Source organism: Doryrhamphus excisus, linkage group LG18 (genome assembly GCF_037039965.1).
Source record: "Doryrhamphus excisus strain RoL-2023G ecotype Guam linkage group LG18, RoL_Dexc_Guam_v1.1, whole genome shotgun sequence".
NCBI lineage: Eukaryota > Metazoa > Chordata > Actinopteri > Syngnathiformes > Syngnathidae > Doryrhamphus > Doryrhamphus excisus.
In genome coordinates this window covers 15,066,775-15,086,120 of record NC_136374.1, presented here as the reverse complement: position 1 = coordinate 15,086,120, position 19,346 = coordinate 15,066,775, and the positions used below count along the sequence as shown (strand labels likewise).

The window sequence follows — 19,346 nt, the reverse complement described above, 5'->3', positions numbered from 1 at the left end:
AGTCGTTGTAATGGTAATGGTTTTATTTCATTTGCATCAGATTACAATTGAGTGCATCCCATAATCAGTTCACAGTTCCACATGTCCAAAAGGAGTAGGAAGAAGCAAAGCTTATTAAATCCTACCCCTTCATCTGGTACTTTTACAATCAGCAACATTTGTTCACTTCCTGCTTTCCATAATACAGTTAAGTTTTTTTTTATTATTTTATTTAATTTTTTTTTAAATAATGCACCTCGTACCGAATTACAAGGTGATATGAGCATCCAATGACATAATGGGTACCATACTAAGTATCAATATAGTGATATATATAGCACATCATGACTGGTTCAAGACTCTTCATCCTTGTATTTAGCAAACATCAACTGCTTGTATTGTTTCTTGAATTGGCTCATCGTTGTGCATTGTTTGAGTTCCTTACTCAATCCATTCCATATTTTGATTCCACATACTGAAATGCTATGGTTTTTTAACATGGTCCTATCATATAAGTGTACATAAGTGTTACTTATTTTGGAATAAGTAATAAATGACTCAAGTTGTCACCTACCATGCGTGTTTGTAGGTACTCTCAGGTCGAGATGTTGAGTATCACATTTCGATCAATCACATCAGACGACCATTTAAGGATCTGAGACACCAGGAAGTCATCCCATCCAGGCTGGGCTTCAACCTGTCTGTTACCCATGGCAACAATGAGGTCAAATGCGCAAGAAACACACACCATCAACACGCTGCAATGAATTTTAAACTTTACTTGAATGCTCTTTTTAAACCTTCCTTCACCCCCACAGAGTCTTAAACTGGTCAACCGGCGCCTCTTGCTGGTGTGGGACATTCCCGCCGTCAACGGCATCATCCACATCATTGAGTCGCCGCTCACAGCACCGCCCCCTCTGGTGAGGGTTCAAACTGTCCACTACTTTGGTTCTTATAGTGTTTGATGCAGGGGTGTCACTAGGTTATGAGGACGGGGGGGGGCTTAGCACCTTGGAGATGCACAGGATATGAATGAACCATTCTGTCCAGTGGACAGTGATCAATGATATCATAATCATTATTATATTATTCATTAGCCTAGTATTATTACTATCATCATTATTCTTCTGATTATTACTACTACGAGTAGTCGTAGTAGTAGGCTAGTATTAGCCTGCTTATTGGCTTGCTTATTAGCCTGCTTTTGCCCTATTATATGAAATTTGTCAGAGATTTTTTTGTAAAAAAAAAATCAGTAAAAAGTTTTAAAAAATCAAAAAAAAATCTAATTATTTAGGGGGGCTTAAGAACATTCTAGTGGGGCTTCAGCCCTCCTTATTGGCTTGCTTATTAGCCTGCTTTTGCCCTACTACATGAAATTTGTCAGAGATTTTTTTGTAAAAAAAAAAAAAAAAATCAATAAAATGTTTTAAAAAATCAAAAAAATATCAAATTATTTAGGGGGGCTTAAGAACATTTTAGTGGGGCTTCAGCCCCCCTTATTGGCTTGCTTATTAGTCTGCTTTTGCTCTATTATATGAAATTTATATTGAGATTTTTTATATATGAGATTTTTTTTGTAAAAGAAAAAAAAAATCAATAAAAAATATCAAATTATTTATTATTATTTGAAGCGCCCCCTAAAATAGGACTAATTACGCCACTGGTTTGATGTAAAGCCTAGGTCACTGGTGGGTTTTCTTTGTTCATGGAGAACGTAGTTGTGGTGACCATGAAGGAGTAAGATGAACGTGCATCGGCCGCTTTAATTACGTATGACAAAGAACCGTGATCTTGGAAATCAGCATGTCACACATGCACCGTTGTTTTTTGTACGTTTGTTTTTTTGTGCACATAGACCAATCATAGGAGCCCTTTAGGTATCCTATCCTATAGCCCTATCAACCATAGGACACCTTTCATTCATTTTTAAGTGATCTAATTTTAAGTCTTCCTCTGGTTGCCATAGTTACCCGGTGCATTAAAGTGATGTAGTCATTCATCTTCAGGTTTCCCATCATGCGTCTCGTGGCCATGTCCATTCAAGCGGCACCGTCTCGGCCATCTTGGTGTCGTTGCTGCTGGCTGGCGTGATGGCGGCGCTCGGCTATTACGTCTTCAAGCACAAGACAGATGCCTTCCGCTTCCAGTACTTCAAAGTGAGAGACATGCTCTGGACGCTGTGTGCTTTTCATCGTCTGTTATGATCGTTCTAACTGCTAACATGTCCTGTGTGATAGAACGATGATGAGGACAATCCAGCTGGTGGCTCAACCAAACCCGCCCTCGTCTCCATCCCCAACCCTTTGTACAGCGGATCTAGGGCCTTTGCCGAACCCTTTGGGGTGAGTTGACCAATCACAGCCTGACTAGTTGACTCCTTCACGCCTGGATTGTACAATCTATTTGGGCGGGTTGAGTGGTCTAGGAGACCCGAGTTCAATCCCAACCCTCGGCCATCTCTGTGTGGAGTTTGCATGTTCTCCCCGTGCATGCGTGGGTTTTCTCCGGGTACTCCGGTTTCCTCCCACATTCCAAAAACATGCTAGGTTAATTAGCGACTCCAAATTGTCCATAGGTATGAATGTGAGTGTGAATGGTTGTTTGTCTATATGTGCCCTGTGATTGGCTGGCCACCAGTCCAGGGTGTACCCCGCCTCTCGCCTGAAAACAGCTGGGATAGGCTCCAGCATGTCCAACATGATAGAGTGAAAAGAAGTTATCCTCCTATTGCGTGTGGAAGTGGTAAGTTTTTGGCTTTTTTGTTTTGTCTTTTGGCTGCATGGCGATCTAGTGGTTAGCGCGCAGACCTCACAGCTACGAGACCCGAGTTCAATTCCACCCTCGGCCATCTCTGTGTGGAGTTTGCATGTTCTCCCCGTGCATGCGTGGGTTTTCTCCGGGTACTCCGGTTTCCTCCCACATTCCAAAAACATGCTAGGTTAATTGGCGACTCCAAATTGTCCATAGGTATGAATGTGAGTGTGAATGGTTGTTTGTCTATATGTGCCCTGTGATTGGCTGGCCACCGGTCCAGGGTGTACCCCGCCTCTCGCCTGAAGACAGCTGGGATAGGCTCCAGCATACCGCCACAGCCCCAATGAGGTTAAACGGCATAGAAAATGGATGAATAAGTTTATAACCGCCTCAAGATGACATTTCTTTCAACCAAAAAAGATATGAAATTGCATTATGACGTCACCAGGCTCAGAAATGGTCACCATTTTGTCTCCACGATACCCAACAAGCTCATCAAAATGATCCACACGGGCATCATCATCATCTTTTACAGCGGGATGCTGAAACCCACCGCTGTTTTCTACGTGTATTTCCTGTACGCACTCTCCCGGAGCTGTGGCTACTTCTGCGTCTTGTTTTGTTTTTTACATCCTTGCTAAACCCTCCCCCCCCCACACACACACCATGCATACACACAACATACATCGTGAACCCACGTATCTCCAAAGTCGAAAGTTAGAATATGAAACTGCTTCAGGCAGTCATTCTGCTATAAGATAGGCTATACATTCAATGATTGCTCACTTTTAGTAGCTAAACGCTGCCAAATCGCTATCATTAGCTGACAATAAAATAATTGGTGTGTGTGTGTTACGTGGGGCATGGCTTAAGTGCTCAAAGCAGGAAGCGGGTAGGACATAACGCTTGAAGCACCGTGGAACGTTAGTGCCCTCCAGGCAGTTGCGTAACAGTGAACAGCGTAAGGAGCGTGAATAAACACATTTCAGTGCACGCTGGTGTCAATCGCAGCAGGAAGCCGTTATGTTCATTTTCATTCAACACAAAAATAGTAAAGGGGAAAAAAAACACTGAATGTCGCTGCGCGGTTTAGAATTAGCATCATAAATTAAATACAGTAGAACCTTTTGCATCATTAATTTGTTCCAGAAGTTTCTGACTTGAACCAAAATGGTTCCCATAAAGAAATAATGTAGCCCGAATTAATCTGTTCCAAAATGGTTACCTTTACCTTCATTGAAGATGTAATTCTTGATGGGACTGTTCCCAAAAACAGTAAGATGGCACCTTCTTGTTTTGCTATGAGTTATTTCTTGAATTTAGTAGTGTTTCTCAATTCAGGTGGTGACTTTGAGAACAATTACGTCCTAATTATAAAACTATAAAAATACAATTTGTTAACATTTGAGAGTCAGTGGCTGATGACATCATAAACGGGTGACATAGCTGACTCTTTGTTCCTGTTTCCATCTAGTGGAAAGCTAATAGTTCATGTTTGAGTCTTTATTGTCAATTCACCATATATCAAGGACATACAGAGTATGGGAATTATGATTTTTCGACATATGCTAACCAGAAAATGCACCACAAACCTTTTGTTAACCAAAAAAAAAACACTAACCGGGGCAGACGCTAACTATTAAAGCCATCCAGGTCATGCTAATCCACAAAGGCTGAATTGAAGCAACTGAACTCTTCTTGTTGGGGGTGGGGTAAACAAATCATTAATCCACCTTTCCCGGGGAGAGCGCGCCGCTTCTGGCTTCAGCAACAGTTTGGCTGATATTTCACGTTCATGTTTCACGTTCACAAAAACACGTTCCCATGTGACATGCCTCTTGCAGGGAATCACCAACTCCAACCACTTCTGCCTGAACTTGCCTCTTTGAAAGATTTCCTGGGAACCATAGCTAACAATCGTAAACAGGGCGAAGCAGAGCTGTGTGGAGGGCAGTCCTAGAGCGTATCTGGCCTACATCACATGCCCATATAAGGGAGCTCGACTCCTTGTGATGTCACAGTAAGCCAGTGTGAGAAAAAAAACTCTCTGAAACCAAGCGTTCAGAGTCATGTATTTATTCGTAGGAAGTATAATAAATCCACTTTAAGATGTTGTTTAAATGATGGATACATCTTCAAACCCATTCCTAATCCTCCTCCTTGCAGGACGTGGGTCAAGCGGCAGAACCAGCAGAACCAGAGGAACCACCAAAGATTCTGGACCTGGACTAATAAAAGCAACTGTTTGTGTGGTGACTTTAATCATACGTTCCTACAAGCTTCAAATCAAGCCAGGACAAAGTGATTGTCAATAAAGTTGCACTAATCTTTTTTTTTAAACCATCCATGCATCATATGACTGCTATTTGTCAACTTGTCTCCCCCCATTTGATGTTTTTTTGCAACTGTGTATGAATGTGGGGTTGTTATGAAAGGGCAAAGAAAAAACATTCCATGAGGATCTCAGGAAGGCTTTATGGCTTCAATGTTGTTGTCCAGCAGCTCCTTCTCCACATGTTCCACTTTCCTCTCAGACCTTTTCTTCTAGCAGCCACATTTTCTTTTCCCAAACAATGTGAAATTACCCGTATGTGTGCTCATGCTGAATCATTGATGGTGTAGATTAGAACGTCGGCACAAGAGAGAGGCGCCACTGTTCCCTCTGCGTCTCTAACGCTGTTCAACTGACGTCCATGACACGAGACACCAAGACGTCTACCCGATTATGCAACCGTTGACATGGGCTGCCACCCCCAACACACACAAGCATGTTTGCTCCATGCCTAAAAACGCAAAATGTATTTAGGAAGTCGGGAAGCCAAGATACGGGAAGGACACCAGTTTATCACAGAAATTGTATGTATGTATGTTTGATTGATTGATTGATTGATTGATTGATTTCTATAGTGGAGTTCATGACACAAAGCAAAGGCATCAGACAATGTACTTTTTTTCTACATAACGAGCCGCTACACGTGAAAGGGTAACATTAGTTAGAGATTTGGACATCTTACCTTTGAGTTAATTTATCTATTTATTTATTAATCGGACTAATAAAGATGAAAGTTGCATTTCCGTGTGTAGCTTCAAACGTGCAGGAGCTAATCAGGAGGGGAGGGTTCATGTCAGCTGACTGATCTACAAAGTGACATTTCCGCCATTGATGTAATGAGCACCCCTTATAATGATGAGGTTGTTTATTTTATTCACCCCATTGACGCAATGGACACCCCTTATAATGATAAGGTTGTTTATTTCATTTTATCCATCAGCCACGTTCCACAGATGGTCCCTGCACCACATCGACACTGCCAACTAGTGGTCTGGCATGCACATTACAGTTTCGTTGTTTGGAGGAAAAGCAACGTTTATTAGCTTGTGTGTAAATTCAGCCTCTGATGTGTTCATTCTTTTCAGTCTTGATAACATGACTGCTGATAAGCTTAGCTTATGTAGCTTAGTTTAGAAAACAAAAGCGAGCCCCTGAAGCTCTGGTTCCGTGTGGACATTCTCGTTTGCTATTCTATCTTGCGCTGAGCTCATGTGTGGCATCTGCTTGGGGTGACAATCAACACGTTGGATGTGAGCAGAGCAGCCATGTTGTTTACGACCCATCGTTTCCTCTTCTTCTTCGGTGGTGCGGCTGGCCGTGTGATCTTCCTCTGTGATGTATGCCGCTCGCATCGGAGACGCCAATGAACAAGTGTGTGTGTGTTGTTTTGTGTAGAAGAGCAACAACAAAGCAGCGTGGAGCGCCGCGTTTTGTTTTGATTTAAACGTGCGTGACGTCGCTCCGGCGGCTTCTCGGCCGGCTGGCTTCCCTTCTTCCCTTCCCCCCCTACGACACAAAGAGCCGAGCGCGCGCAGCCATTGCAATTGGTTTTGCCTGGGGGGGGGGGCGAGGAAGGAAGTGAAGACGGAAGACGCTAACCTTCTCTGCCGCATGTTGGCTCCCTGAAGACTGGAAAGTTCAGTCCCGATGACGTAGATACAAATCAAACATCCTGAAAGACGGTCGGCCATTAGCTAACCGTGAACAGTTACACCATTTCCATATAAAGTTGTTGGCCCAGTTGTGTATAGTTTCGTTCCCTGTGCTTCAAAAACGATTCTTTAACGTTATTACTAAAAATACATGTACTATATTTTGTAATGTTTTCATATGACTGACATTTGTGGCAACCCTATGCGTTCCAAGACATGCTAGCATACATCGTGGCTCGCCATTTTACAGTTCCAATTTTATGGTTCCACTCAAATTTGACTTTTTTTGGCCGAAATGGCAAAATGACCAATAAAAAATAAAAATATAAGACATTCAGAAGACACATTTAAAGACGTGATATGTAGTATTCCATTCTGGTCATCAGATGTCAGTAATGTTACTGTAGTGACTAGTGTATTGTGTACTTCCGAGGTGCAGTTTTACAGTGTGGGCGATAGGGGGCAGTGATGTTCAGCATGCTGGGCTACAGCTAGCTGAGAACTAGGAAATGTTGAACTGTTCGTGCTACATATTTTTGTGTCTATTTCTGATTAATTTACAGCCATCCTGATGTGGTGCCATTACATTACATTAATGAGACAATAGCCACTGCAGGAAGTGCAGAAAAAAGAAAAAAATAGCAAGGAATTCTCACATTGCTAACGTGAGTCTATGCTATGTCTTATTCATGTCTAATTTTGAAGGCCATAAATAGTCTATAATCTTAAGTAATAATAATATAAGAAAATTATAATAAAAAATTATATTAAAAATAATAACTATACAAATAATTAAGTAATAAAAATAATCTTAAAATTCCACCCGTGCCCCTGCAAAGATGTTTAGCTTGATGGCAGCCATGTTTTTCAACCAATCATGGATGATGCAATTGCCGAGAGAAATGAAATCGAACACATTTACACAAGAATGCAGTTCAGAAATTGGGAGTGTTTCAAAAAATTTACTTTGGGATTAATAAAATACCTGAAATTGTATCTGCATATTTACAGAAATTCATCAAAAGCCTTGTGTCGAAACAAACAAGCATAAATGAATAATTTGGGGTAGTCGTGGTTTTTTTCGACTTCAGGTAAGAAAAGATTAGTACCAGTCAGACCAGTACTGCAGTGGAGAAAAAAAAAAAAAACGCTTAAGCCAGTCCCGCTTATGACACCATCCCATTTATGTCGAACCCCTGGGGGTCACAGTGAGAGGCAAGGACTTTAAATATCGGTACAGATTGTACAACTTGTATGAATTTGTAATATTTATCATAATAAAAAAAAAAGTAGCGCTTTTAGTGCAGGAGGAACTTTTGTTGTGTGCCAGGCTGCGTCTTATTCCAGATGATGTGTGACGAGTGAGCATTTGCCCAATTGTGCACACTGATATCACACTCATATTTGATCTTTATGGACACAGAAGAGGGAGATGGCTGCATCTGCACTTCAGAAGGCAGCGGATGTGGCTGGAGGGACCCAGCAGAGGTGGATAAACCTGATTTTGATTCAGGTATCCGGTTAACAATTTGACAAGAAATAAATGCATCGGTCAATTTCACTCATGGATTATCGGGATCGATATCATCAGCTTAAAACCCTGATCTGAACATCCCTGTTAGCCAGGCTGTATCCGTTTCTCAATTGGCAAAATTGCAGTAAATGTAACGATTGATTGTTAATTAACAGACATATTCAATAACAAAATCTATGCTGGTAAAATAAGTGTAAATGATAACAAAAAAAAGATTCAAAATTATTTAAAACTGAAAAAAATGTGCCCTACTCTTACTGTAGTGTTTGAAGAAAATAAGTGAAGAAGAAAATGTGTCTAGTAGAGAGCCCTGAGGGATGCCAGTGTTAAAAGTTCAGGAGTCGGGACACAAAATCCTATGAATGATTTGCCCATTGGTACTAAGGCGCTGGTCACGAAATCAAACATTGTACCAGGAGTCTGACTTTTACTTTACTCAAGTACACAAAAAACTTCCTGATATTGCTATTTTACAAATGTTGGGAACCGTAAAAAAAAAAAACCCCACTACTTTTCAAATCAGTTTATTCAACAAAGAAACTTTTCCAAAGCTCATGTAGGAAAAATTTACAAGTGTGTCACCAACAAGATGAACAAAGATATATAAAAATTAAAAAAAAAAACAGAATTCTGGGTGGGTTCTGCAAAGCTAGAAGACAGGCAGCAGGACACAGTGACTCTTCCAAAAACAAAACTCAACCAAAATTTTGATTTGATGATCCCTTTAAAAAAAATAAACACACACACACTAAGAAATGCTGACATAAAATGTTGCTAATATATTAGTGTTTGGATTTCAAAATCATTTTTTCTGCTGCTTGGAACTAACTCCAGGAGCATGTTTGGAGCTTTTGGTAAAACCATCCCATGTTCTCCGAGACATTGGCGTATATTTCATGTACATTTTATGCACATAATACAATTTTAGACCTCTTGGTCTCAGTTATTTGGGAAGCAGATTTACTATCTTTTGGTTCGCCATAAATACATTTTTTCCCCCCACTGCTGGGTACTCCGCTACACTGTAAACCTTTTTGAAGCACATGCTACTGCCAAACTTTTCAGTTCTACGGAAAAAGGCCAAAGGGAAGTTTCTAAATATTTAATTTTTTTTTAAATATTTAATTTTTGAGCACCACCTTCTCAAAAAAAACAAAAAAACAGCAGGCATTCACACAAACGCCACATTCAACATTAACAAAAGAACTGAACTGTTGAGTAGCCTTGAGGCGCAAAAAAAACGGGGAAGTGGAAGATTTGCAAAAAATTTTAAGCATTTGTGAAATTGAAAACACAAAACAATTGAACAATTTAGACCAGAATCTGATGGCCAGTTTGGCCCCCCCTTTCATCCGCTGTGGACCACGACTACGAGTCCACAATACTAGCGTTCCCATGAACAAAAAAAGGAACACTTTGTGAAGGACTTTGAAGTCGCCTGCCAAAATGAAGGCCGAGACTTTAACAGCGAAACAAATCAAGGAAGACAAACTCATTCTCTCCAATAATTTAGGATCTTGGTTTATTGGAGACCCGGTCTTTAGGAAGCACACCGGCCTCACTGCTGCAAGACATTGCACACACACAAAAAAAATACTTTCATCTTTAAACCAAAACGGTGCTTCTTCAATGGAATTTTGAATACTAAAGGAAAAAAAAAAAGGTGCTCAGAAGAAAATTCTGAGAAAACTTTTAAGACCATCGGAAAACTGCCGTCAACCTGGCAGTCAGAGTGAAAACGGAAGAGAAAACATTGGCCAACATCTTTGTCAAATGAAAGCAGAATGCAGAAATTGAAAAGTGATTTCCCAGCCAGCTAGGAAAACCAAATCCGGACTTCCAAAGCCTTTCAAGCGGCCAACAGGAAAGAGAACTTTCAAAACCTACCTGGGCTTCTTCCTCTGCGACATTTCAAAAAGACATCTGGTATCCAGGCAGAAACCGAAGGATGTAAGACACTAAACTAATAAAAGGTGTGCTTGAAGGACCGTCAGTTCTTCTGGTATCTGAAGTCTCTGAGAACGTGGTTGATGGGATGGATCTGGATGACGGGGGACAGGTTGACCTGTAAAATTTTCTGAGCTTTCCATCGGGCTTCATCCACCGAGCGAGAGTCATCGACCTTTATGACTTTCGATCGCAAACGCCTCTTATCTTTCCAACGGTTTCTTTGCCGGGTCGGGTTAGTCAGTTCTTTAGGGCCGAGTCCATTCTGGTGGAGGCCGTTGCCTCTCCAGCCATTGCTGCCGAGCTCCGTGTGAGTCTGTGGGAACGCTCGGCCGTTAGCGTAGAACACCGGCGCCGAGTCTCCGATGAGGGCGCCATCCAGGCGGACGGGACAGGACAGGCTCCTCTGGCTGAACAAGGCCACGGCTCCGGTGGGGGCCCCACCGCCGTTCTGGGAAGGCTGCAAAGGTATTCCTGAAAGTGCTGGAGGGGGCTGCTTGGGCAAAAACACAGCCGGGGGCGTCTGACAGGGTAAGTCCCACGTGGTTTGGATCTGGAGCCTGGCCGTGTGACAGCCAGAGAGACCTTTGATATTGGTCAGTCTGAGGCACGACTGCATGGGGGGCGGCTCCGTTATGTCGGAAGTCCGAACGGGCGTCCAGTTGTAGACGACGGCGCGTTGGTCCATCAGTAGCTCAGGGGGCGGGATCCCGTGGATTCTGGGGTTGCCCCTGTCAAAGATATTCCACGAAGGGTGAACCTCTCTTTTCTTGACTCGAACCCTCCGCCTCCTTTTGGCCGTGGGTCTGACGTTCCGGTTGGGCGGTTTGAGCATGTCTTCGGTCAGGAGCTGGTTTGTGGTGGAGCGGTAGCCGTACACGTCCTTGCTACGCAGCACGGTGGGTTTGTGGCCCTCCTCGCTCAGTTCCTGCAAGAATGTAACCAATTCTTCTGTGCTCGAGAGGTCCCGGGACATCGGGCTGAGGATCTTCAGAGCGTCCAGGAGGACACTGTGGCCGGCGGAAGCAATCCTGGACCAGGAGTGAACGGCCCTCAGCTCCTCGTTGGCGAACTTCACCGGCCGGCCAACCGTAGGCCCTTGTGTGCCAGCAGCCATGTTAGCACTCCTGTGCAGGACAACAAAGACGACCGTCAGTTAAACGTTGGCGTAACGGGATTATTCACGGATGACATCGTGTAAAGGCGACTGTTTCGGTTTCCAAAAGTTACAGTGTAGTTTTTTGGAGCAGACGCATCCTCGCCAAAGAACATAAGTTTGTGAGTTTTCATCCTGTAGAGAGTGACTCCAGATGACCGACATCTTGGATGCTGCACTCGATTGAGTCTGCCTGTGATGTCAGTATGCTTTATACTGGATTTAAAACTTATATACTGGCTGTAATGGCTATTTTCATGTAAAACAACCATTTTTTCATGTTGTGTCATAGTTAGTTATACATTTTGGCTAAATTTGTGTCAAAGTTATGCTTGAAATGTATATTTTTACTGTATATTACCGTATTTTCCGGACTATAAGTCGCACTTTTTTTCCTAGGTTGGCTGTTCCTGTGACTTATACTCCAGAGTGATTTATAAATGAAAAAAGTGGACACCTTTTGTGTTCATGTTTATTTTTTGTGTAGCTGAATAACCATTGTGTTAGCATATCTTACACCTATTCAGCCTGTTCCCTATTCTTTTATTGTTAGAACTTGCCTTCCAAGAGGACGTAATGTCTGTTTCGGTCAAGTAGTGACTTATACTTATACTCCAGTAAATTGCACCCTGCTCCGTTTACACCACCGCTCAAAAGTTTGGGATCACTTGGAAATATTTGCCTTCTTGCACAGTTGTGCAGCGTTTTTCTGTCCTTGTTAGACCCAGTTTGTGCTGCTCTCTGAAGGGAGTAGTTAACGGCATGGTAAGAGATTTTAGTTTTAGTTTTACATTTTTAGATGGCTTTTCCAATAATCTACTAACCTTATAAAATGATGAACTTGGATTAGCAGCCATACCAGGAGATTGATGCAGAGGACTGACAGTTGATAGTTGGCCTCTATGCAACGATGTACATCCTTCTTTGAAAATCATCTGATCAATTTTAATTGTTTGTGAAATGGTAAAAATAGTTTGTGAAATGCATGAAAATGCGTTTTCCTTTGGAAAACAAAAAATTTTGCAAGTGATCCCAAACTTTTGAGCGGTATTGTATGAACACTCAACAATGCTACACAGACAACAGCTTTTGTTCCATGACTTGCACAAAATAAACACTGATAAACTATTACTTACTGCTTGCTCTTCTGACTCTTCGACAAGACCAAGTAACATTGGAAAGGCGTCTGGCTTCAGCAACCGTTTGTCGGCTAGTCCAGCACCATACTGGCCCATATTCACAAAACAGCCCAGTGTGAATTGCCGTTGACGGATTAAAATAGTTTTCTTTTTCTGGTAGGGAATCACAGATTCAAACCACTTCTGCCTGATGTTTGCCTCGTTAGGAATTGGAAACAAATGTAGCTTTCTCTTACACCCGAAGAAACACTTCCTGGGAGACATTGCTAACAGCGTAAACAAAGAAGCTTGGGGGAGGGTGGGGGGAGCAGAGAGCATCTGGCCGACAGAGCACACCCATATAAGGAAGCCCGGTAATCTGTGACTTAGAAAGCCCTCTGAAACCAAGCATTCAGAATCATCCCAAACTTATTTCAGGACTCACAACCAAATGAGCAAACCTCATTATCTGAAACTTTGGTATTGTTTAACACGAGAATACAACAATATAACTACATTTATAGGTCAGAAAAGTGGAAAAAGCTTGGCAGGGTGTGAGTTTTCAGCGCTCGGGATGTGATCATCCATCGGCCAAAATCTGGGGATGGGTACTGCATTAATATGGATGCCTAGCTGCCTAGCTAGAGTGGCGGGATTTTGGCTGCATCTGTTCAGAAGGCAGCGGATGGAGCTGGAGGGTCACAGCGCAGGCGGGCAAACCGGCTTTTCATTCTGGTTTTCAGTTTATGTGGCCAGACGAGAAACAAATGCATTGTGAAATACAAAATGTGAGTTGTGGATACTAGCATTTTGTGTATGTTCTGGTAAAAAAACATCGGGCGATTTCACTCATGGATCATCGGGATCGGTATCGGCACCGTAAAACCATGATAGGAACATCCCCAACTCTTACTGTTGCAATTCCAATTCGATTATTAATGTAAAATATTTTCTATGACTAAAATATTTATTTTGTTTAAACGATTCGAGAGTGTATGTTGTGTTGTTCAAAATGTCTGACAGTTAAGATGAGTTGGGTGCAAGAATAAACGTCCTCTTGTCCCTATTTCACTCACACACTGCATTCTAAAACCTTTGTTTGCTTTAACAAGCGGTAATCATAACACAGTGTACTTATAGCCATAATTTATTTATAGCTAATTTCCTTCCGAAAAAATTGAATCCAGGAAACTTCACATGCACTGTCCAGTATCCAGGTAGTTATTTCAGACTGTTTGAATTTTTGACTAAAGTTAATAAAATCTGTCACACTGAAATGTTTCAGATTCAACGAATGACAACACAACTGAACACAGAATGCAGTTTTGAAATGGCAGTTTTTGTAATTATTAAGGGAAAAAAGAAAATCCAAACCTACATTGTCCTGTGTAAAAATGGACCCGTTGCAACGTACCTTAACTAAGATTAATCTATCTGTCCGGAAAAGCTTACAAAGCTTTAGGACTCCAGCAAACCAGAGTGAGAGCCATTATCCATTAAATGGCGAAAACATGGAACAGTAGTGAACCTTCCCAGGAGTGGCCAGTCGACTGAAATGACCCCGAGACCGCAGCGACGACGCAGCCAAGAGGTCTCAAAAGACCAAACATCATCCAAAAAACTGAAGGCCTGGCTCGCCTTAGTTAAGGTCAATGACCTTAGTCCTTAGTTAAGGTCATGACTCCACATTAAGGCACTGGACAAAAACGGCCTGCATTGCAGAATTCCAAGACAAAAACCAACGCTGACCAAAAACATTTACGGCTTTTCTCAATTTTGCCAGAAAACAACTTGTCTGACCTTTTTGGAAGGTGTGTTCCATTTCACCTAGCGTAAAAGTAACGCTACATTTCAGAAAAAAACATTGCAACAGTAAAATATGATGGTTGTAGTGTGATGGTCTGGGGCCGTTTTATTGCTTCAGGACCCGGAAGACCTGCTGTGATAAATGGAACCATGAATTCTGCCGTCTACCAAAAAATCCTGAAGGAGAATTTCCTGCCATCTGTTCATGACCTCAAGCTGAAACCAGCTTGGGTTCTGGAGCAGGACAATGATCCAAAACACACCAGCACGCCCACCTCTGAATGGCTGAAGAAAAACAAAGACTTTGGGGGCGGCCTAGTCAAAGCCCTGACCTGAATCCTATTGAGATGCTGTGTCATGACCTTAAAAGGGCGGTTCATGCTCAAAAACCCTCCAATGTGGCCAACGACTCTGCAAAGACGAGTGGGCCAAAATTCCTCCGCAGTGCTGCAAGAGACCCATTGCAAGTTATTGCAAATATTTGAGTGCAGTTGCTGCTGCTAAGCATGGTCCAACATTAAAATAAAATTGTACCTAAAAATAGCCGCCAAAATAAAGTGGGCCATTCCTTTTTAAATAAATATAGAAAAAGGCAAATCTTGTAACAAATCTTTAGCTGTGCTCAAATCCTCAACTAATGACCAAAAAATTAAATATAAAGCATTAAAGTTCTGGTTTAAGAGGACTTAAAATGTCAGCAACTGAAAAATACTTTTTTAAGTAAACATTTATAGAAGACACAAGCATGTGCTCGGCTGCACGGCGGTCGAGTGGTTAGCGTGCGGACCTCAGAGCTAGGAGACCCTCAGCCATCTCTGTGTGGAGTTTGCATGTTCCCTCCTTGCATGCGTGGGTTTTCTCCGGGTACTCCGGTTTCCTCCCACATTCCAAAAACATGCTAGGTTAATTAGCAACTCCAAATTGTCCATAGGTATGAATGTGAGTGTGAATGGTTGTTTGTCTAGATGTGCCCTGTGATTGGCTGGCGACCAGTCCTCCGCCTCTCGCCCGATGACAGCTGGGATAGGCTCCAGCACCCTTGCGACCCTCGTGTGGATAAGCGGTAATGAATGAACAAGCATGTCCTTATTTCGTGCCAGGAATACCAACGTGCATCAGGTTTAGCAGCGGTCCAACTTCCTTGTACATGTGTGGTAGAGCTTGTCGTGAAAATAAATGACTTTAAAACCTTGCCGGACATTGTGACTCCATCGTTTTCAGCAGTTTTTTAAAGCGTTAAAATCCCCAGTGTTGCAACGGGGACCATATATTCTATTAGCAATGTGATACGTTGCCTTTCCTTTCATGAGGAATGCAACAGGAGCGCGTCAGACATCGCGCACATTCCTCATATTGGGGTTGGTGCCAAGTTTTAGGGTGGTGAAAATGACTTTTTAATGCTCTGGATTTGAAGTATCCTCCATTTTACTATTTTGTGCCAGGAACACCAACCTGTCAACTGCATCAGGCTTGGCAACATCCGTGTACATTTGTGGTAAAGCCATTGCCGGTTTCTAAATATTTTTATTCCCCACTGTTCCAATGGAAACCATATCGTAAGCAATGTGATAGGAGACCACTTTATAGTAGCACACCATTTTGCCTTTCCTTTCATGAGGAACACAACAGGAAGAAGAAGCAAGAAGGTGAGCTTTGTGTTGTGGTTTAAGTTTTAAGGTGGTGAAAAAATATTTTAATGCTTTAATTCAAAGTAACGCCACAGTCTTGAGCTGCTGCTTTTTACTTGCTGACTAATTCTTCCATACGCATACACATATGACGCCAAAATCCAGGATATATACTCAACAAAAATATAAACACAACACTTTGGTTTTAGCTCCCATTTTTCATGAGATGGACTCAAAGATCTAAAATTCCTTCCAGATAAAGAACATTACCACTTCTTTCTAAATGTTTGCTAGTGAGTACTTCTGCTTTGCGGAGATAATCCATCCCACCTCACTGGTGTGCCACATCAAGATGCTGATCTGGCATCAACCAGATCTGTTGCTCATTTCTCCGCCATAAGCCGATGGACGAAGAACACTGCTTTTATTGATGGCATTTGAGATACCGTGATGAGATCCATTGTTGTGTCATACATCCATGAACATCACCTCATATTTCAGCAAGATAAAGCATGGCCCCATGTTGCAAGGATCCGTACACAATTCTTGGAAGCTGAAAATATTCCGGTTCTTGCATGGCCAGCATACTCACTGAATATGTCACCCACTGAGCACGTTGGGGATGTGCTTGGCCGGCGTATACGACAGCGTGTACCAGTTCACACTGATATCCAGCAACTTTGCACAGCCATTGAAGAGAAGTGGACCAACATTCCACAGGCCACAATTGACAATCTGATAAACTCTATGCGAAGAAGATGTGTTGCACTGCATGAGGCAAATGGTGGTCACACCAGATACTGACTGGTTCCGAGTCCCCAGACCCCCAACAAAGCAAAAAATGCAAATTTCAAGGTGGCCTTTTATTGTGGACAGTCTAAGGCACACCTGTACACTAATCATGGTGTCTGATGAGCATCTTGATGTGGCACACCAGTGAGATGGGATGGATTAGGTAATGGTTTAATTTCATTTGAACATGCATCAGATTACAATTGAATGCATCACATAATCAGTTCACAGTTCCACATGTCCAAAAGGAGTAGGAAGAAGCAAAGCTTATTAAATCCTACCCCTCCATCTGGTACTTTTACAATCAGTAACTGTTTCATTTGTTCACTTCCTGCTTTAGCAAAGCAGAAGTGTTCACAATCGCACATATATTTTTATTTTTCCACAATCGCACATTTAGACAGATTTGTGAACAATATTTGAGAAAAAATTGCAATATTGTGTAACTGGAATGAACTTTAGATCTTTAGGTCATTTCATGAAAATGGGAGCAAAAACAAAAGTGTTGCATTTATATTTTTGTTGAGTATATATCAAGACCATTGTTTTTCATATCTTGGTTAAAGTAAATATCGATGTATTAATAATATCGATATATCGCCGAGCCGATGATGCATACAATGTAAGCAGTTGTTTGTAAAGTCGTTTTTTTGTTGGTTGCTTTTCTCTTGTAAGGTTTTTCTTGGCATCCCATTGTGTGAAGGCAGAATAGGGAGAAGGTTATCGGCCATGACTGCTAATTGTTGATAGCTTCTTTGAGACTGCGTGTTTATGTGTGCTCATACTATGGGCTTGAGCACATTGCGTGAGTGACAGCCATGACTTCTACTCCCCCTTTTTGGGTCAAACGACAATTCTCATTCAGATTTCTGCATAATTGTGAAGAATACAGACATTTTTTTGCATCTATTCTCTGGTACATTCCATGAATAGCTAACGTTAATAGCAGAACTTTGGCAAATCTCTATCGTTAGCTGATAAAGATAACAAATGGAATTGTTATGTTGCGTAGGGCGTGGCTTATGCATTCAAAGGAGGAAGAGGCCAGGGGTAGTACATTCGAAAGTTAGCGTCCTCTAGGCTTCCACTCTCTGACATACAGCAGCTTTTACTGTTCGAGTGAACAAAAGTTTCGGAAAAAACTAGCGGTTACGATTTTCGTGGACAGATAGAATTGCTTGAATTTGCATGTTAATGAAACTATGCAGTTGCCATGCTGAAAGGCCATGGACACAATTGGCAAATATAATGCTGTTCAGTAGCAATGCAACCCCAGGATGCTAGGTACATATCTCCCCTAGTGATGATGAGCAGTATAGCAATGAATCAGAACACTCTGATTGGACGAGTCTATGCAGCATATTTAAAAAACAAAAAACGTCAATAGTAACATACGCAAGTAGTGTTTGTAGTCCAGAAAATAACAACTCATCCCTTTGGACCATGCACGTTCGCTTTGTTTGGGTAATGTCAGACAGAAACAAGCATTTAGTCAGTGCGTCATGCCTTCGATGTTAGCCCATATTTTCCGAGACAATAGTGTAGCATCAACAGCATGCGTCCAACACAACATTGTAGAAATCGTTTTTAACAACTTAGCCACAAGCGTGAAGAACTTCTATTGTATGTATTATTGATATAGTCAACTCGCCCATTAAACAAGAATCGACAAGACGAAGGAGAATATAATTTACTTATTTTTTAACCTCCGCCATGATTTTCCGATCTGAACCATCCACACCGAAGATTTCGTAGGCGTGTTTTGCGGAAAATCTAGGCAGCTCGTTAGGGGGCATGGTTGCGAAAAGTGATGTACTTAGGAATCGCGGCTAGGTCACGCATAAACCAATTTTGAGTTAAGCGATAGTACTGTTATTAAATTCTTTTTTTTTGTTACGCTTAACAATAAAAATAAAGATAAATATTTTAAAAACACAAAGGCACTAGTACTCACCATTTATAGAACACCAATAACCCAATTGTGCTAGTTTGTCAGCATACAAACACAAAGGCTAGCTAGTAGTTGCTATTAAAGTGCTCTCGGGGGCCCCCTTTCGGGGGCGGTACCGAACCTCCACATTATTATTTTCAACGTCGGCCACAAAAGTCTAGAAGAAAATAAGCGCAGACACTCCACGCCGAAAGCCTCAAAACAACTTTGAACGGATAAACGAGAAGGGCGTCGCATTTTTTCCGGACTTGTAAGCTGGTGGCGTCAAGCTTCGCTCGGCAATATTTGCTCCGTCTGAGCGGCCAACGTTAGCCGAGACGGGCCACTGTGGCTCCAGCCAGCCCGTCTTTCCGCTCGCCGCCGCTGCTGCTCACACGACCGACGCAGCGTGCAGGAGACGCGGGGGTCAACTAAACAAGGAGAAGCAGAGGGCCACAAGCCCAATTACCTCTTTAAGCGCTGTCTCGGCGTCCTCCGGTCGCAGCCGCGCTGACGCTCCACGGTAAAATGGCTGCGACGAGATCCGAGCGGCTGACGGAGCGGGCGGGAGAGGCGGAGGCAGCCGGGGAGAAAGAAGAGGGGGCGGGACAAGAGGCCGCCGAGCGGTGGGGGTGGGGAGCAGGCGAGAGGGCTAAAAAATATGTCTAAAAGCTACAAAATCCTCTCCTGCATCCGTAAAAGCAAACACTGT

At 42.3% G+C, this 19,346-nt stretch overlaps 2 protein-coding genes across 2 annotated transcripts in view; one reads left to right on the top strand and one right to left on the bottom strand.

The window, feature by feature from the left end:
* Nucleotides 1-5,198, top strand: part of stab1 (stabilin 1) — a 34,113-nt gene extending 28,915 nt beyond the window's left edge. The window contains exons 66-70 of the mRNA XM_078798479.1: nt 569-703; nt 798-902; nt 1,992-2,141; nt 2,223-2,327; nt 4,906-5,198. Coding sequence (XP_078654605.1) covers nt 569-703; nt 798-902; nt 1,992-2,141; nt 2,223-2,327; nt 4,906-4,971 — 561 coding nt within the window. The 3' untranslated portion in view covers nt 4,972-5,198. The remainder of the gene's footprint in view (nt 1-568; nt 704-797; nt 903-1,991; nt 2,142-2,222; nt 2,328-4,905) is intronic.
* A 3,554-nt stretch (nt 5,199-8,752) lies between these two features.
* Nucleotides 8,753-19,260, bottom strand: ccdc71 (coiled-coil domain containing 71). The gene is made up of 2 exons (XM_058055482.2): nt 19,104-19,260; nt 8,753-11,331 (listed from the first exon to the last, which is right to left on the bottom strand). Exon 2 carries the CDS (start codon nt 11,319-11,321, stop codon nt 10,248-10,250), a length of 1,074 nt encoding a protein of 357 aa, XP_057911465.2. The 5' UTR covers nt 11,322-11,331; nt 19,104-19,260; the 3' UTR covers nt 8,753-10,247.
* Between the last annotated feature and the right edge of the window lie 86 nt (nt 19,261-19,346).